Here is a 20,543-nt window from a genome sequence, read left to right on the forward strand (position 1 = left end):
GAAGTAAGTAGAAGCCAGCTCTTTCTCAGGCCTGCCCCTGGTGTGTCAGGAAAGAACTGCAAAGTACCGATCTGGTCCAGTCATTAAACTGAGAACTGCAACCAAGTTAAAGGTGGGCTCTGAAAACTCGTTTTCAGGCTGGTTATTCCACTCCGCAATGGCATTTTTCCCCAGAAAAAAGGGGCCACTTTGCAAGCTACAACCTGCAAAGCTTCTTAACCCACGAAGCAGTGGAACTACAGCACTGAGAACCCCTCAGAAACCCATGGAGAGAAAGCATTGCCAGGCCATTTCCAGGGCAGAAGGGCAGCTCGCGCTAACAGGAAAAGGGGCCAAGGCTGGCTTTCTTGCCATCCAGACCCTGTGAGCACCCTCTGCCTCCTGTGGCATGCGAAGCCGGGGATGAATCACACACTGCAGGCTGACCTCAGTCTGTCCATCCATCATCCATCATCTATGTATGTATCTATGATCTATCCACCATCTATCCATCCATCCATCCTACTCTATCCTTCTCCATTTGCAGAGTACCCTCCATCCCTCAAGCAAACCCCTATCTTCCTGTAGTTCCCTTTTATATCTACAAGAAGCCAGAAGCCATTCCTGGATTGTACACAACCCCAGGAATGAGAATGACTGCTGCTTCCTTTAGTCTCACCCAAGGCACCGAAAACCAAAAAAGAAAACTAGTCTGCTATGGAGTTAGCTTCTCACGAGTCGGGTTGCTGGCAGTTCGGTAAAGTCAATGAGCCCAGGGGAACAGGCTGGTATTTGGTGTAGAAGATCCTAGTGTGGCCTGGGAATATACCTTGGACAATGTCCCTCCTGTTAATTTCACTTCACTGTTTCCTCAGCTGCTCCTCCACTGATTCATAAAAGCCCTGACCTTGTTTAGAAGGGTTTATTTTGCTTTTTAATATTTATGCCACAACCACAGTGGTCACTTATAAATCTGCAAACACCTTGAAGATTCTTTTTCATGAGGTTCATGTCTAAGGCGAAACAGAAATATTTCAATCACACATGACTAAGAGTAAGAAAAATATACAACTATATTTAAAACACTTAAATTAACAAGATAGTACTTTTCCACTCTAACAAAATATCATACATTTAGTTTCAACAAGAGTTAATATCCAGACACACTTTTTCCAAAATACTTGATGCTAGTTGAAAAACAGTGACCATGAGGGCTTTCTGAAACAGATCTGAGTAGCAACAGATCTGATCCTACACCCGGGGAGAACTACGGGTTCTTTGTAAAAATAGGAGACATCGAACAAATCAAAATACAGACTCACGTATCTCTTATAAAACCTAAGCCTCGTCGCTTCACTTTTCTGAGTGATACTTTGGCTTTTAGCAAATCTTATAGCTTCTTTTCCCTTAAAGACAATAATAGATAACAAAACAACAGCAACCCCTCACAAATAATCATACATGATTATGTACAATAAGCCCTATCGACATGTGCACGTATATGCTTCCACTTTAACTGACCTAGACTGAGATCACAATGCAGAGAGGGTTTTAGCAGGTGTAACCTCTGCTCTGAGGAGCAGCCTATGCTTGACACAGGTCATCTCAAAGGTGAAGGTGTTGCACTTACACAGATGGTCTATGGCTTTAAAAAAAAAAATCAAAACAAAGCAAAATAGGTTTTCTCCATTGGCATTTTTCTCAGGTAAAGAAGTTGGTCCACAAACCAACACACCTGTGTGGCAAAAGCCACCAATTTTAGTCCCCAAGCCCAACTATAAACACGCACACACACACACACACACACACACACACACAAGAAAACAACATTAAACAATGCCACTGGCGCTTGAAGATGATCACAATGTGTCTGGCCATCATGCCAATTTCTAGAGTCTATCTCCATCTTCCAACCGGGGTGCTAGGGAAGCAACTGCATGTCCCTCCTTCAGTCTCCACGACCCTCCAGACTGTCATCCGACTACTCTAGAATTCCAACAAGGGCAGTATCCAACTTTGCCAAACAAAGAAGCCGTGGAATTAGGCAGGGTCACTGGGGAACACAGAGTGACGTGGGAAGAGGCTGGCTTCTGAAGGCTGAAGGCACTTGGGAGCAGGAGACAGGCAGGAGGCCCTGGGGCCTCAGTGAGTCAACAGCTTGAGGCGGGTGAGCCAGCTGACCAGCAGGGACGGTTCTGCTGGGGACTTGGCCGCTGAAGAGGCCGACTTCTTCTCGGTTCCCTCCTCCTGGAACGGAATGGTGGCGCTGCTGTGGAGGTCGGAGTTGATATAGCAGGTGCTCCCCCGGATGAAGTCTGCCCCTCGCACCAGGTGCCGCTCGGTGGTGGGTCGGGACAGCCGGTACACGGGTGAGGGGCTTTCTTCAATGATGGGAGGAATCCGCTCGTTACTGAAGTACCGGCAAAGGGCCTCTTCCCCTGTTGGCAGATAAAGTCCACATGTTCTTAGACTCTTACCGTGTTCCTAGGATCATGTTCTTAGGATCATGCTCTTAGACTCTACCATGCTCTTAGGATCATGCTCTTAGATGCTACCATGTTCTTAGGATCTACCGTGGCACAGCACTGTCTGGAGAGTCCTGGGCACACTCTACTTCTGATGCCACTCTGAAAGTGGGTGCCCTACCTGACTCCTTCCGCCTGGCAGAGTTCTCAGAAGCCAGGCCTACCCTATGGGGGAGCTGGAAGCAAAGAAAAGGAGTTCTTCATGTTTCAGGCTGCCTTAAAACCCACATGGGTAACAAAAAAGGCCCAACAAAAAGGCCCAGCAGAAGAAAAGACCCATCACTTCTTACAAATAGTGTAAGGAAGCACCAGGATATGGGGGGAGGGGCCGAGGGGAGAGGGTAGTGAATGAAGGGGAGAATTCACATATATAACACAAAATTAAGAAAAATAAGGGAAGGGGTGGGTTGAAGGAGGGTGAAATGTGGCAGGAGTGACACAGACCAAGATGCATTTACATACAAGACCTGCTTTGTTAAATAGCAAAAAAAAAAAAAAAATCACTACATATTCTAAAAATTCAGAAGCGTGAGGGAGGGGGGGTGGGGGGAGGTGAGAATGTTGGAGGGGGTGACACTGGTCAAGACATGCTGTATTCACAAAGTGCTGTGTTGCATGGCAGCTCCTTATTCAACTACTTAAAGATAGCTTTAAAAAATACTCAAAAAGAAAAAGAAATGTCTACTGCACTTGGAATGGAGAGCCAAAGGCAGAAGGCACAGGGTTCCGGCTCTGCTGTCACTCCTAGCTCTGCTGTCCCTGCCACCATGCCCGGCCCTTGCCTCACGCCTCCCAGAGCCGCAGCTCTTCACACAGAGCTGCCTGAAGGGACGTTTCACCAAGCTGGTGTCCTTGCTCGGGAGAGACACAGACACCACCCTTGGTGGTAAGGGCGCAAAGACTTTAATGCCACACAAAGATTGGGATATTCTGACCTCGTCTTAAATGCCAGAAAACCTCCTTCGATGGCATGGAACTTTCAAATGCAGAACCTGTTGGTAACTCGTAGCATTCTCTAGAAAGCTCACTGCCCAGAATGTACAAAGATCTGTGTACAGAGATGTTTATAATTGGGAGGGGAAAAAAAATAACCGAAATGTCCAATGACAGAAAAGTGAATGAACAGCAACTCTAGTCATGAGACAGGACTCTAGTCATGAGACAGGAGGCTAATGCGGCCGTATTAAAACACGACATGTTCTGGGAAGATCTCCTCACAAGGTGCTCTTGAACATCTTCCTTGGTCAAGCATGTCGTTCATAACTACAGAAACCACTGAAAGAGTCACAAAAGGTTTACAGCCGTTGTTTCTAGGTGGGGAGAAAATAGATTCTGGCTGAGTTTTGTTTGCTTAGGGCTCCTCCGTGTTTTCTCAAAGTACTCCCTTTGCTATTGTAATAAGAAAAGTCTTTTCAAAGTGCCCATCTTCAAAAAGCCACATATCGCAAGAGTCTATTTTCATGTAATGTCCATAACAGGCAAATCCAAAGTAGACTGGGGCCTAGGAAAGGCCAGGGCTTGAGTATGGGGGGGGGGGGGGGGGGGGGAGGGCCTTTCTGGATGAGGGTGAGGGTCTATTATTAGACTGTGGTGATGACTGCCCAATGCCACAAGACCCCCAAGTAACAGACTTTAAAATGGGAAATAGCACACAGTATGAATTCAATCGAAGAGAGTTGCTATTGTTTTAAAGTGGTCATGCACAGACAGGTGCATTTAATTCTATTAACAATCATGCAAGAAAAGCAGACAGAGAGTACTGGGGACAAGTAGGTTTTTCCATTTCTTGCTCTCCTAAATCCTCAGCTCTATAACTTCTCTCTCAAAATATACAAGAAATAAAGAGCTAAGCCTGGGCTCTGAGGAACGGCCATGAAGAGGTGAACACTGACTTCTAAAATTAAACAAAGGACAGGCCTGCCACCTGCTGACTGCTGCATGAATCTTCACATCATAATCCACTGAGGGTGCCCTGGCCCACAGACCCGCACTGGCCCCTTCCGCACTTCCGTGTATCGAGGTGGGGTGGCTGCATCGGGGACAAATTTGACTGACGCTCTGCTAGCTATCTAGGGCTGGTCACTTCTGTAGGTTAGGCGCTGGATTTTTTTCCCCCTTCTTCTCTTTATTACCTAAAGCCTACCAGACTTTTAACTTCTTAACTGTCTGTTTGTCTCAACACTACAAAATGATGTTATACTATCCTGCTAATGCTCACAGTCAAATGCAGCCAGGCAAAATAAATAAATAAAAGCATTTTGAACATTTCCCTTGTGAGATAATTCAAGAAGACTAGTGTGAGAACTAGTAACTGACTGCCCAGTGAATGAAACCCACATTTCTTGTTAATCTAAAAAAGATTTGGGAGGAAAAACCATCTATGTTTTCACCAGATGTCAAGTGAGTTCCAGTAATAACAGTTATGGAATTTAGAGTGAAGCTGCTTAATGAATAATTTATTTCTATTTAAAAGTAGGTCATTGAGTCAGGTGCTGGTGGCTTACATCTCTAACCCTAGCTACTCAGGAGGCTGACATCTGAGGAACCTAGTTCAAAGCCAGCCCAAGCAGGAACATCCATAAGACTCTTAGCTCTAATTAACAAGCAGAGAGTCAGAAGCGAAACTGTGGCTCAACTGGCGAGAGTACCAGCCTTGAGCAAAAAAGCTACAGGACAGCACCCAGGCCCTGAGTTCAAATCCCACTACTGACAAAAGGTAGGTGATTAGCTGGGCACTGTAATCCTAGCTACTCCGGAGGCTGAGATCTGAGGATCATGGTTTGTTTTAAGCCAGCCAGGGCAGAAAGATCTATGAGACACTTATCTCCAATTACCCACCCCAAAAGCATAAGTAGAGCTGTGGCTCAAAGTGATAGTGCTAGCCTTGAACAAAAAATGGCTCAGTAACAACAACTAGTCCCAGAGTTCCAGCTCCACAACCAACAATGACAAAAAGTAGGTGATGAGTAGCTGCAGCCAATGAGCTACGAGAAACTAGGAGGCTCTTAGAGCCCTTCCGCAACGGTAACTGGTAACAAAATGGGACTACTGTCTAGTTAGCACGGCACATGTGGGAATAGACCTGCAGTGAGGGCTTTGGGCCTGTGTAGATGAAACCTACCTTTCCTGCCGTGACTTCGAGGTCTGGCAAAAGGATCCACGATGCCCATCCAGTTGCTATCAGCGGGCATGGACAGGGGCCGGGGCTTGCCTTCAAGAGAAGGAGAAGAAAAGAGAGGAGGTTGCTGAGGTTTGGGGACTCTGCCTTTATTGACAATTTAAATCCCACACTAACACCCACTTGAACAGAAGCTATAGCCAGTTGTAAAGGAGTTTCCACAGCAAGCAGTTAGGGCTGAGGCGTGTTGAGCGAATCTTTGCATCTACAACTCCAAAGTTAAAGCTCAGGCAGTGAAAGTCCACACTGAAATGTGAGCTCACCCAGCTGCGCCCCGGTGCCAGGCAGAGGAAGGACTCAACAAGGCCTCATTTTAGCAAGATGAATAGAGACCTCATACTTAGAATTTCATTGAGGTTTATGCTTTCCTCAGATTACCCTTTAAGTCTGCCAAACTTGCTCAACAGTTCCAAACAGGGAAGGGGAGGGGGGGCGGTGGAGAGGAGAAGTAAAAAGGAAACTTACCATAAGACGATGTTTTCTCTCTCATTTTTGTGGGCAGAACACTGGTTTCCACGGAATACCCAGGCAACTGGTCAGAATCAGCGATGGTAAATCTCCGTCTCCGGCTCTCATGGTCCAGGAAGGAATTGGGGGACTCAGAACCCTTGGGCGTGGGCAACGGTTGTTTGCCCTTATTGAAGCCTCCCCCGTACACAAAGTTTCCATTCTCATTCCTGGAAGATAACGTGTCAGAATTAGGATGCTCACGCATGTTCTCTCCTCTGAGCAGTGGCTGGAGTCCTGTACCACCGGCTTGCAGCCCACTCCAGCCCCTCTTTTTCGCTGGAGAAAAAGTACAGCTTTTCCCAACACCTGCTGTACTGATATGTGCAGACCCTATTAAAAAAGAACAAATACCTCCAGCCTATGAATCGGAGCAACTGCAGTGTTTGATTGTTTTCCATGTATCTAAATGGTACAGACAGGCCTTTGAGAAAATAGCTGTCGTTTTCTTGAGTTCTGGCCGGCGACGGAGGTTCCTCACAAGTTCAAATGCGAACGGCTGAACCATTTTTCTCAGGCCCAGAGTGGTATCTTTGCCGAGATCCACCCAAAGTGACTTCCGGTCCACAATGGCATTTTTAGATTTGGAACATTATGCCCCCAAATACAAAAGGTCCTTTATAGTAACCAGTGGAGAGTATTTCTGAACTCACTAAAGAAACTTGGGGGGGGGGGGGGGGAGGCTGGAAGTTGGCTCAGTGGTAGAGCGCTTGCCTTGCATGCCTGAGGCCCTGGGTTCCATTCCTCAGCACCACATAAGCAAAAAAGAAAAAAAGCCGGAAGTGGTGCTGTGGCTCAAGTGGTAGAGTGCTAGCCTTGAGCAGAAGACCTTAGGGACAGCGCCCAGGCCCAGAGTTCAGGCCCCACGACCGGACCCCAAAAAAAAAAAAAAAAGAAACTTGGGGGGGAGTGGGGGATGAACAAACCATGGAATCACTGGCTCCATTCTAATTGGATCAAAATATCAATTCAGAAAAGAACTTAATTTTAGCTCAAGTTACCACATGGTTAAGTTGGGGTTTTTTTCCTCCTTTGGCAATCAGTAATACACACAGTACTGGACAGGCCACAGAATTAAGTGGCCCAGAGCAATCTCTTTATTGGACTTGCCCGAGGATAGCCTGCCAAGGGTTCTGTCCCACCCAGAATCCCTCTCCTCCCACACCCTGCGCCTGTCCCTCTCCTCCCACACCTCTTGTCCCTGGCACAGACCCCTCTCCCCTCTGCTAGTCATTTCCCACACACATGACTATCACACTATTCGATTCTCTCTATGCCATGTGCAATTTCTTTTCCTAAAAAAATATCCTTCGTAATTGGGCATTGGTGGCTCACTTCTACTATCCTAGATACTTGAGAGGCAGAGATTAAAAAGAATCAGAGAGCTCCAGTCTAGCCTGGGCAAAACAGTTCATGAGACCTCACCTCCACAGAAAAAGCCAGGTGTGGTGGTACTCGTGTGTCATCCCAGCCATGACGGGAAGTGTTAATAGGAGGACTGTGGTCAAAGCAAGATCTGACCTCAAAAATAGTTGGAAAAAAAGGAGGAGAGGGGCTGGGAATGTGCCTTAGTGGTAGAGTGCTTGCCTAGTATGCATGAAGCCCACATAAACAGCACCACATAACATAAACAGAACAAGCCAGGAATGGCGCTGTGGCTCAAGTGGTAGAGTGCCAGCCTTGAGCAAAAAGAAGCATTAGGGACAGTGCTCTGGCCCTGAGTTCAAGCCCCAGGACTGGCAAAAATAAAGTTGGAGGCATGGCTCAAGCAGTAGAGCTTCAGCCTAGCAAGTGTGAGATCCTGAGTTCAAAGCCCAGCACGGTACCACCAAATGTACATACATATTCTTCATTAATTAATGGAGGATGTGGGCGTGCAGGCATGCATCTCCCTGAGTGTATTATCCATCTCCCCCTCTCCCTCACTATGTATATCCCCTTCCTAGATGACATTCCTGAGGTCCCCATCCCCCAAACTAAGGGCAAAAGAAGAACATTCAGGGGCAGGGGAGGGGATCTTCCCACAACTTGATACAATCTCCACTGCGGTGGTCACAGAAACTGCCATGGGCAGGGTCAGCAAACCCCTCCCTGCAGCTCGAGGGGCCAGGGGACGCTGGCCTATGAATCCCGATGGAGTTTTGTCGGTAAAGAGGATTCCCCTGATTACCTGAGGCAAGCCCAGTTCATGGCCATTCATTCCAGCTAAACCCAGGGGACAGAGCAAGAAGAGAGTCAGACAGAAAGCCAGGTGTTACCACAGAAGCCAGGATGTGTGTGCATGTGAAATTAACCCTCAGTATCTATTTCTCAATTTATGCCTGAAGGGTTTGTCTGATGCACTGGCAGATCTCTGGCAGCCAGGACTGAGGCCGCTTTGTGTCAGGTGACAGCCCGGACACTTCGGCTCAGTAAATGCATGCGAACTAATGAGCCAAATCCTCTGGTTTTCTTGACGTGTAAATACATGGTTTGGCGTGCATAAGCCTGAAGTGAACCAAAAATCATCACCCAGCTACTTCATACCATCTTGTGTGACTATCTCATCATACCAGTCACATTCAGGATGAAAAACCACACACACACACACACACACACACACACACACACCAATACTTTAGCCCATATCAACCTCATGTAGTGTTTTCAGTGCATGAAGCAAAGTCAGGCTCTAACTCTAACGACTGGACTCTCGCAGAAGCAATCTTTACAATCCTCCTCCTCACAGATGAATTTATCCAGGAGCAAATGAAATGTAAGCTACAGTGCCCTCGGCAGACACCTTGCAAGAACCTGGGAAGAGGCAGATATTTTGGCATTCTTTTCTTAAAGGGCCCCCTCCCCACAAAGCTGTAGAGCTTATGAAGTGAGATCTCTCCTGCACTTGCTATACAGTAAGACCCTAGTTTTTTAGTTAGCTAGTTCCTAGGGTCTCTTGATCACTTGGCTTGCTTGGGGTGGTGCTGTACTGCTTGAACCATGCCTCCAGCCCTACTTTTTTTTTAATTGATGTGGGGTTTGAACTCAGGACCTGGGCACTGTCCTGCATTTTTGTGCTCAAAACTAGTGCTGTACCAGTTTGGGCCACAGCTCCACTTCTGTTAAGTGGAGATAAAGAGTCTCAGGGACTTTCTTACCCAGACTGGCTTCAAATTGCCTTCCTCAGATCTCAGCCTCCCGAGTAGCTAGGATTACCGGAGTGAGCCATCAGCGCCCGGTGACAGTCCTCCTCTTTGCTTCTCATTTTAGAGAGAGAGTCTCCCAGACCATTCTGCCTAACCTTGCTTCCAGCTGCAAGCCTCTGGATCTCAGACTCCTGTGTCGCTAGGATTACGGATGTGAGTCTCTCGTACCCAGCTGGTCTCATTATTAAGTGGCTCCTGCATCCAGCGCATCACCCTGCAGGTCAGCAGCCTCCTCTCCCTTGCTGCGCCAGCGGGTCTCATTTACAATCAGCACACACACAGAGGGCCCCGCAGGAATACGGGACCGCCTTACCGAGGAGAGTAGGGCACGGCGGGCGGAGGCGGTATGTACAGATCCAGGATGGCCGGCTTCTCCTTCTTCAACGAGGCATCCATGGTGCTCTGGGGGGACTGGGTTGTCGTGGGTGGAGGTGAGATCTGGGATGAGAGCCACAGAAAGAAACAAGGGTCAGTGTGCTTACACTCCCTTCCCAAACCACAGGCGGCCCTCCGGGCCAGCAGGGGCTGAGGCCACGTGAGCTCAGCCAGGCTGGCTGTGCACAACTTCTGCGCTTCTGAGATGGTTAGCAAAGTGCCAGAGATTTCATTCTAGCACTGAAAAAAACAGGCACCCCTGCCTCAGTTTCCTCCTCCAGAAAAAAAGAAACAAAACAAAAACCAGTGACACACAGACAAAAACTTCTAACAGTCACGGAAATCACCAGCAGAGCTACGCTGGAGTAAAGTGTGGACTTGAACTCTGGTTACTCTGATTAGCTTGTGTGTCACTGAGCCGGTCACTCAACTTCACTGTGCCTCATCAATAAAATCAGTGGGAGTAAGAGTGGTCCTCACTGGGAAAGCAGATAATTAAATCTTAATGACCATGCCCAAAGGAGCAGCGTCTGGCTACCACTTCTAAGTGGACGTGTTTTGATTGTGGTCCAGAGTTTGGAAATGCTACTTGGAATCCATGAGTAAGCTCTTGCCATTCAAAGCTGGCAGATTTGGGTAGCTACTGTTGGGCTGAGTCTTGCTTGCTTTTGCTTGATGATCTCTTTTTAATTTTTTTTAATTTTTATTTTTTTGTTGGTCATAGGGCTTAAACTCTGGGTCTTGGTGCTGTCCTGCAACTCTTCAGCTACAGGTGAGTGCTCTACCACAGAGACACTTCTGTTTTTCTGGTGGTTTATTGGAGATAAGAGTCTCATGGACTTTCCCTGCCTGGCTTTGAACCGTGATCCTCAGATCTCAGCCTCCTGAGTAGCTAGGATTACAGGTGTGATCCACTGATGCCCAGCTGCTCAGTGATCTTTACATGAGTGCCATAGTTGTAGGGTGGACTTTTCTTTTTCTGGCCTGTTTTGAAGATGGATTTTTGCTGGTACTCGTAAAGAAGAGTCGGTAGTCAGGACTGTGTCACAATGGAAGGAAAGCCTACCAAGCGAAGTATACTTCCTTACAGAGCCATGTCCTACCATCCTTTAGGTCTTCAGGAAAGGTGAAAGGAAATGCCTTTTCTACTGGAGCCTCTAGTATTACAGAAGCAGGGCGGTCCTGTGCACACCTCTCTGAGTGTAAAACACCTCATACCTCTGTTGACTTATATGGTAGTGATGATATAAATAAGAAAGCTCAAAGTTAGTCTGACTTTTATTATTACCACGGACTAGCTACTCTGAGCAATACCACTGCGTGGAATAATGTGGCTCTCCGTGATGGCCCTGCATCTACCCCACCCCACCACGTGCTTGGTACGGTACTACTGAGAACTCAACTCATGTGGGCTCTCTAAGACCAGAGTTCAGCTTGTATGCAGCTGGGTCATGGAGTCAAAAGCAGGAGATGTAGAAAGAATTCCTTGCAGTGGTGGAAATGTCCACACTTGTGCAGTCTAACGGACAGCACCCGCCACCTGTGACTCTTCTGCACCAGGAACGTGGCTGAGTTAAGTAGCTACGCCTGGCTAGTAGCTCCCTCCTTTCCAGTGTAGCCCTGCCTTAGACTTTTCCTACACACAGAGGATGGAATCATCATACACAAACCAACTCCTAACACCAAGTGTGCTCAACTCTTCATCTTTTTGTTTGTCTGTCTGTTTGGTGAGACAGAGCAGCCCATGGACTGCAGGCCGCACAGGCACCTGTACGAGGGGCGGCTTCCACCGCAGGTTCTTCAGAGGGGCAGGGGTGAAGTTGAAGGAGCCCGTGGGCCGTTTCTTCAGCAGCAGCACCACACCCGTGGGATTCTCTCTCAGCTTCTTCACCAGGTTTTTCAGCTGCCATCCCACCTGCAAGGACCACATGAGGAGGAAGGACTTGTTCATGAGCCATGAACACGCTCAAGATCCGTTCTGAACATATAGGCAAGTACAGACATGTTCCTGCAAAACCGTTTAAGTAAACTAGTGGCACTGGTGGCTCAGACCTGTCATCTAAGCTCCTCAGGAGGCTGAGATCTAAGGATGGTGGTTCAAAGCTGCCCCAGGCAGAAAAATCTGAGAGAATCGTATCGAGCCGGAAGCGGAGGTATGCCTCTAGTGAGAGTATAGTGCTAGCCTTGGGCAAAAGAGCTAAGCAAAGGGGTAGATGAAGGAAGAGAAGTGAGGAGGTGAACAGAGTAGATAAGAAGTCAATGCATGTCCTACAAAAACTAAACATAAACTGCTTTGTTAAATGGCAACTCCTTTGTACAACGATTTAAAGATAATGGAAATACATTTATAGTTGTTTTAAAAAGCTAAGCAAGAGCATAAGGCTCTGAGTTCCAACCCCAGTACCAGCACAAAATAAAATAAGCCAAAGAAAGTAGCAGGAAACTGCACAGAAAGTGAACATTTAGACTTAAATAAAAGCTTTTGTTTTAGTAAGACTGGGCATAGCTCTTCCTAGACAGATATTCTTTAACTTGAGCCACCTCCTCAACCCTTTTTTGCTTTTAGTTATTTTTCAGGTAATTATTTTCCTCCAACTTTTTTTGCTCAAGGTAGCCACAGACCAGGATTCTCCTACCGAGTCTCCTGTGTAACATATATCAGCCCTGTGAGTCACCATGCCTGGCTTATTAGTTGAGATGAAGTGTCACTAGCTTTTTGCCAAGGGCTAGTCCCAAATGGTAATTTTCTACATTTCTGCCTCCCAAGAAGCTGGACTTACAGGTGTGAACCAACTGTAACCTGGCTCTAGCTACAAGTTCTAAAGGAGACAGGCCCCAATAAACAGACTCACCACAGTTTGCCGATTAACTTGAATGACTTCATCACCGGCGTGAATCTTCTGAGATCTGTCAGCGGGAGACTATTAAAAGACAAAGACGTTTATCTTAAATTCTTTAAGTTTGTATTTCTTCCCCCTTTCTTTCACTGTAGACAACCAGCAACAGAGGTAACCTTTTCTCAGGAGAAATAAAAGAATACATTTTGGTCTCTGGAGATTACACTGTCCATGGAAACCAACATAGGAATATTGTGTTATTTTATTAGTAGCCTCTGTAACTGATCCGATGAATTTCATCTCTTTGGGTTGAGTATGGGCTTACTGTTGAAAATGTTAGCTGGTAAAACCATCACCTCATCTAAAAATGCACCACACATTTCCCTATCAAAATTAACCTTGTAAAAACAGACCAACTCTAACTTATAGAGATTATCTTTGTAGTTCTTTCAACCCTTTTCCTTTATTAAACATAAATCTGACTTGTTTTACATTATCACAATACTACTAAAATAGAAAACTGGTGGCGACAGATTTATTTCTTCAAAGAAAATGAATTTATGTCTTTCTCATATTCAGATTAAATTCTAAAAGAGTGAGTCTTTGACAGTGGGGGAAAGTCTAGACTCTGTTTCTCTCAAACGCTACCTTGCTATCTATTTGTAACAAGGGAAGTACACACAAAAGAGATCCAATCCAGTCATCAAATATGGTGGTGCCCATAATATTCTTGTTCATATACGCAACCTTGAATATTTTAAGGGTTTTTTTGTTTGTCAATCCTGGGGCTTGAATTTAGGACTTGGGTGTTGGCCCTGAGCTTTTTCTGCTCAAGGCTAGTGCTCTAACACTTGAGCCACAGCACCTCTTCCAGTTTTCTGATGGTTAATTAGAGATAAGAGTCTCAGGAACTTTCCTACCTGGCTTTAATCCACAATCCTCAGATCTCAGCCTCCTGAGTAAGTAGGATTACAGACCAGAGCCATTGGCCCCCCAGCTTAATCCTTTTTGTTTCATACCTCAGAAGTGGGTAGTTCACCCATGGAATCCTAGGAGGCTGAGAGCTGATAACTACAGTTCAAAGCCAGCCCAGGCAGACAAATCCATGAGACTCTTATCTGGAATCAACCACCAAAACATCAGAAGTAGAAATGTGGCTCAAATGTTAGAGCACCGAAATTGAAAGAAAAAACTCAAGAGAGAGTAGGAAGCCCTGAGGTCAAGCCCCGAGACTGGAACAAATACATAAACAAACAAACGAACCTCTTAAGGCCAAAGCAAGTGAGGAGAAGTTAAGCCTCCCAGGCTTTGTCATTAAAGATAGATGGCAGCTGGGATGGGTCTACCCTTCCTGGCTGTGACCAAGTATGTGGTCTCCTAGTCTCCATCCAATCCAGAACTCCTTCCATGGGAAGATGGGGCAACCAATCCTGAGACTCCTCACAGGGCATGGACACCCCTCAACCAATCAGAGCAGGAGCATGCACTTAGTAGGAGGCGGCAAAAGGAGTCTATATAGGGACCCAGGAAAAGAGACTGTGGTTTCCAAATCCTGGGACCCTTCCCTGCAGAGAGTCCTATTTGTCAAATAAACCTACTCCATCGGCTTTAAACACTTTCCTGCCCTTTACTTCTTTAATTGACAGAGAAAACAAATCTGAACCTTATGCAATATCAGAACACTATAAACCTTCAATCTCCACCTAAACTTTATCTAGGCTAGAGTATTCAATTATGTAATTTATGCAACTGGCTCGATCTCCAAGCTATTCACAGCTATCCTAAAACAAAAAATAGCACCTTTGAACTCAAAAGACACACTTGCTGAGTTTTCTCACTCGTTTGCTGTGATAGGCTTGACAAGAAATTTGCTGACAGCACAAAGCTGAGACACTCTCCCGCCAGGCTCTCCTTTTTATCTATGCCCAAAGCAAGGCACAGAGAAGGAACTGTGCAGGTTGTTTTTGCAAACACTTCACCTGCTACCACAACAACCACAGTACCCGGTCTCACCAGAGGCCAGCATCCACGTGCCCGTGGGAGATACCTATCCTAAGTCCCTTTCTCAAATCACTTTCTTAAGAAAATGATTTTATCCATGCTTCTTTTGGTGCCTAGGTGTCAGGCTTGGCTTCGGTAAGTCTGATCGTCATCAGCAGAGTCGGGTTAATCTTTCCAGATCACTTAAGGTAAGCTTCATTTTATTAGCGATAGCCCCAAGAGCAGGAAGTGCCTGTTTATAGACGTTGCAATCTTAAAACACCGCATCCATGTCCTGAGTTGACTCTCTTTCCTTAAGGATCCTCCAGCATTCATTTCTCAAATGTCCTACCAAGTGATGAAGAGCTGTGTTTGGCAGCACATGGCTAAGGAAAGAGTTTGATACCATAACTTTCCCCAGGGCAGAAGCTCTTACCTATCTTTACCTGAGACAGACTACTGAAAAATGATGCTTGTTCTGAAAGGTGGTGACCTGAGCAATAATAATGTCCCCATTCTACTGAAGCTCACCACTCATCTCAGGAGCAGAGGAGAGGGTTGGTTGTGTGAAGACTGTGGTCAAGATCTCAAATAGCATCAGAAAAGAAGTCAGATAGAAAATCACCACGGAATGATCCTGACCTCTCTGGTAACCTCTGCAGAACAGATTGGCCATCAGAGAATGGCCACTGGCATTATCTCTGCCTGGGATGCAAGCAGGAGGTGGGGGCGGGGCGCGAGGGGCGGGGGAGGAAGACAGCTTGGAAAGCAGTGGGTGACTTCTGCCAACCACCACTCACCTTCTGGCACTTTCTGGCATTTTCTGCTGCCATTCAACTGTAAACTATCTACGAGTCACTGTAAAATATCCAGACAGAGCCTTGGCAAGTGGACTCTTACCTATGTCCCACTCTCAGCTACAACACTTATTCTAGCACATTCTAGACCCTTGGAAAATGCAAGTTGGAAATTTAAAGCCATAGACAACACCATAAAATGTCTTCTTGTGAGAAGAAATAAGACAAGTTCCTTTTTCTTTTTGTTTATTTAATTCAAACCGTCTAGTACTTCTTGTCTCTGAGATGATTTAGTACAATTCTATCTGGGAACACCAGAATAAGATGACACAGAGGTCAAATCAGATCTGTCCCCAACGTTAGCATTCTGGTAGGGATCTGAGGAGATTTCTTTCATTTGATTCAAAAGCCTCTCACTCATATCACATCTTACACACACAAACGCAAGGGTGGAGGGTAAGAGAGGAATCCGTGCTTTCAGGTGAAGGTGCTGTACTGGTCCACAGTTTCATCCAAAAGTGAAACTGCTTTCAGAAGACCAGGTGAGTCTGGAACAACACAGCTCAGGTGAAGTCAAGCAACATAATTATATTACAAGAGGAAAACATGTCAACTATCACCATGTAAACACTAGCCATCCTCCAAAACAATACACTGAGGTGGCATGAGAGTATGTTCTTGTCATGGTTGGGCTGTAACAAACCAAGTCTCCACCCAGGGCAAGGAGTGAACTATGGAAAACACTATTTTTTCTCTTTAGCACCACCTCCCGCTGAAAAACAGTTGCCTGTGCTCTTATTACCTGTCAGGTGAGTTGGTATAAAAATGTCTGGTAACTCTCAGTTGATCTGTTCAAATCTTCCAAAACCACACAACTGAGTTACAATCATTGACAATGTTAGGTAATGTCATTTTCTTATAACAAATATTCATCAAAGATAAAGATATTTTCTTTTATCAAAAGACCCAGCTGCTGAAGCTCAAAAGTAATCATGCATTTCTACCACACAGATGAGGAAAACAACTACCAAAGCCTCCCCTACCTTTGGGGATTAATCCCTCCTCTCTTAAATTGATTAACTAGTAGATTCACTGCTTAGACACATGACTCTTTGGCACAGATGCAGGAGAACTATGCAAACATATCTAGCTTCTTGTGACTCATGCCACTCCAAAGTCAGCTACCCTGCAGATTTCAAGAAGAATGCATTCAACTAGCTCTACATCTATCTATGTAAATATATATAAAAAATTAAAAATGTTTGAGGGGAGAAAGAACAACCCTGCACACAGGAGAGTTTCCAGAAGGAAGTAAACAGTGTACAAAAGTCTCTCTCAGTAGAAACAGATCTGCTTTTCTTTCTCAAAGCCCTGGAGTCTAGGATTAAATTTCATTATCACGCCAAGTATTATGAAATACTACTCTATAAAAAGAATCTGTGTCATGTAAAAAAAATCCCAAATAGCTGCTCTGGAGACATAAAAATTCCATGAAGCAAACAAAAAAAAAAAGTAAAAACATATTTTATCCATATGGTTACCCATGTCAGTTCTTATAAGAGAAATTCACAACCACAAAGAAAGAATTGCAGTTGAATTTATGGCTTAACACTTCCAAGGTGCAAAAGTGGTGTAAACAAGAACAGTACAGGAAAATTTAAATAATAAATTGACAACAGCTGGTGATAAACAATATGGCACCCCATCAACAGCAATAAACAAAACAGGCACCCACATACATATTGAAATGAAAAGTGCAGAGCTCTATGTACATCTGTTTAAACACACAATGGCTTTGTACAGTGAACAGATACACTTACGTTTTCTGTGGTCCCAGTAATCACATGCAGTCCATCATAGGTAGATTTGATGTACATGCCCTAAGGAGAGTCACAAATATATGAACTCATTAGAGCGAACTGCAGGTGAAAGTGGAGCTTCTGAAACATTAAAACACAGTCCCTTCAGAACAATGTTCATTTTGAAGCCTCCTGCAACACCAAGAAACAAAATCCAAAAGGCAGTGAAGGAAACTAAGCAAATAGAAATACTAGTGAAAGGTCTCAGACATGAAATCTCTTTGATATTATAATCTGTGTACCCAGAGCACAGAAATTTGCTACAACTCTTTTGGATGTAGGAATTCTCTTGGTTCTGTTTAATGAGGGAGAGACATTTTAATCAAGGACTTCTTTCCTGACCGTCTTTTTGTCTGGAGACACAATACAGCCGGTTAAATTGGTATAGCAGCAATTGCAGGGCAAAGATGGCTAAATACTACAACACAGGTAGAAAAACTGAAACAGGCACTGATTCATTAATAAAATGCTGTATCATGGTGGAAATATTTCTGCAGCTGAACCACCTCATCTCCTCTTTTGGCTACGCTATTGAAGACAGAGAAGGAGAAACAGAGAGAGAGGCAAAAAGGAAAAAGCAAGACAGAGCAAAAAGTATTTGCCCTCCTTGATATCCACAGTGCAATAATGTAGAAATAATTTTGACCTTAAACTTGTCCTGATCTCTAGTAGTGATGTACAAGAGGATCTCATCAAACACAAAGGCCCTCAAGTTCTCCCCCATTCCTCTCAAGTTCTTTCCATTTCCATTTGCAGAGTCTATGTAACAATACGCCATTTCCATCTCTGCCACTCCAGACCTGTGTCTACTCCCACACTTAAGAATTCATCTTCAGGAATCCCTCTCTGGTTTCAACTTAAATTGCTATAATCCACCTCTGACTTTGAAGCTAAGTATCAGGATACATATTTGTACCCATGAGGAATTTGGGCTTAGTGGTACTTGGGCTTTGATTTCCTTTCTAAGAGCAGGTGTCTTAATATCCCCCAGAGCTACTGAACTCCACTCCTTCTCTTCCTCACGTGTCACCAGCACCATGACTACCAAGCATGGAGGCTGCAGCCCCTAAGGAATGCTCCTGCTCTTTGCTCTGGGCATTGGGTAGCGTAAATCATCTAATTTCCTTTCCCTTCTCTTTCACTCAGAGCTACTAGGCTAATCACCAGGCTCCAGGGTTTCTGCACTTAAATTTTACCAAATGAACCCTAAAGGATGCATGCTACGCATTGAGAAATCACCTGTGTCCACTCTCAGGGCTTACCCATGACTTAGGAAAGATTGCTGAAGTTTTTTGTTTTTGTTTTTTTTAAGGAGTTACTTTCTCACACTAACCTCTTCTCACATGCATGCCAAGTGCTAATGAAAACTTTCAGAACTGGAGGTTGTTTTCATACCCTGATACTATCTCACCTCTATGTAACTGTTTTCTTATTTCCTTACATGGCTAAATCCTAAAAATAAGACATCTAAGTATATAGTTTTTTTAATTGTGGGGTTTTTTTTTTGTGCTTTGAAGATAAAACATCAGCAAATGTTAAGATAGCAAATACTTAAAGGTATAAATAGATGGTATTCTCCATTAATGCTACTATCTGGAATTATACTGAAAGTGATTTTTTTTAAAAAAGAAAACGCTAGCAAATGCTAGTGTGTATTATTTGAAAATAAAACAAGTGTTGTTAGAACTCTTACCAGGCCTTCCCCGGGTTTAACATTTGGTAAGTGAACTTCCTCTAGGCACGCACACTGACTCATTATAGGGTCTGTTGTAGAGCGCATCGTTTTATCACAGATGCCATTTAATACCTTGACCTAGAATCCGAGAATCAGAGAAGAAAGCAGGAAAATTTAATCATTAACCAAGTTTGTCACTGGCTGATTTTTAAAGAAACATCGCCTATCATCTTTCACTCCGGTTAACAATCATTCAGATAATTCTGCTCAATGAACGTACAACATTCCGACTCCATATTCACCATCTGAGGGAATGCCAGCATTTCAGCTTCCTTAAAAAAGTGTGGCTTTGACATTCACTCCTTCTCCACTGAGAAACACATGCCAGGAAGTAATTTCCTTGAACAAGCATCGACTCCCAGCCCCAGGGATGGCTTAGTAGTGACTGTGCATTCTCTGAATACCAAATATTGACATGGTCAACACATAGTTTGGGACCTGAACCACTTTAACAAAAAAATAGCCTAGACTGGCTCAAGTCATTGAAAGTTTATAGAAAAACTGAACAAATGCACTAGTTTCCATTTCCATCCCCTCTTCTCTACAGCTGGCTCTGTTACCATCTTGCACTGACTGGTGCGGCATGCTAGTTACAATACTGAGATCTTACAGCTGAAGTCTGTCACTTATGTTCACATTCACAGTTGACACTGTACACTCACCTGATTTTGACGGATGCCTAATGTTATCTGAATGCAAGAATCACACAGAGTAACCTCATCAACTAACCTGAAAAATCCAATGCTCCTCCTCCCCACCATGAACCCCTGGCGATCACTGATCCTTTTGTTTTGTTTTGGTGTATGTTTTTTGTTGTTGTTTTGTTGGTCATGGGGCTTGAACTCTGGGCCTGGGCACTGTCCCTCAGCTCTTTAGCTAAAGGCTAGCGCTCTTGAGCTAAACCACCATTTCTGGTTTTCTGGTGGTTAATTGGAGATAAGTCTCAAGAAGCGGGAAGGGAGGGGGGGGTGCGCACTGGGAAGGTGGCTCAGTGGCAGAGTGCTTGCCTTGCATGTGTGAGGCCCTGGGTTAGATTCCTTAGCACCACATGAGCAGAAAAAGCTGGAAGTGGCGCTGTGACTTAAATGGTAGAGTACTAGTGCCCAGGCCCAGAGTTCAGGCCCCAAGACCGACAACAACAACAACAACAAAGTCTCACAGACTTTCATGCCCGGGCTGGCTTTCAACCGTGATCCTCAGATCTCAGCCTCCTGAGTAGCTAGAATTACAGGTGTGAGCCACCAGTACCCAGCCAATCACTGATCTTTTCACTGTCTCCATAGCTTTGACACTCCTGGAATATGGCTTCCTCACATTAGCTTATTTCCTTTAACAATATTCGTTTAAATTCCCTCCATCTTTTTGGACTGGGTAGCTCATTTCATTGTTATTGCTGAGCTTCTGTTTATCCATTCATCTGTAAAAGGACAGCTTGGCTGCCTCCTGTTCGGAGCAATTGTGAATAAAGCTACTGTCAACATTCTGGGCAATTAGGTGAAGTTCTGTGTTGACCTAAGTTTCCAGCTCCTTTGGGTAAATATCTAGGAGGAGAACACATACAGAATCATCTAGAATCTGTCTAGTGT

General features: G+C 44.9%; 1 protein-coding gene across 2 annotated transcripts in view; it reads right to left on the bottom strand.

Annotated features, from left to right (window-relative positions):
* Nucleotides 1-1,028: 1,028 nt before the first annotated feature.
* Nucleotides 1,029-20,543, bottom strand: part of Cnksr3 (CNKSR family member 3) — a 96,531-nt gene continuing 77,016 nt past the window's right edge. The window contains exons 6-13 of one of the 2 annotated variants that reach the window (XM_042677522.1): nt 18,916-19,035; nt 17,184-17,243; nt 12,602-12,670; nt 11,518-11,664; nt 9,688-9,812; nt 6,148-6,359; nt 5,626-5,715; nt 1,029-2,417 (exon numbers count right to left, since the gene is read on the bottom strand). In XM_042677522.1, coding sequence (XP_042533456.1) covers nt 2,122-2,417; nt 5,626-5,715; nt 6,148-6,359; nt 9,688-9,812; nt 11,518-11,664; nt 12,602-12,670; nt 17,184-17,243; nt 18,916-19,035 — 1,119 coding nt within the window. In that variant the 3' untranslated portion in view covers nt 1,029-2,121. The remainder of the gene's footprint in view (nt 2,418-5,625; nt 5,716-6,147; nt 6,360-9,687; nt 9,813-11,517; nt 11,665-12,601; nt 12,671-17,183; nt 17,244-18,915; nt 19,036-20,543) is intronic. The other variant, XM_042677599.1, reaches the window with a different exon arrangement.

Source organism: Dipodomys spectabilis, unplaced genomic scaffold, assembly GCF_019054845.1.
Source record: "Dipodomys spectabilis isolate Male_0828 unplaced genomic scaffold, ASM1905484v1 ptg000001l, whole genome shotgun sequence".
NCBI lineage: Eukaryota > Metazoa > Chordata > Mammalia > Rodentia > Heteromyidae > Dipodomys > Dipodomys spectabilis.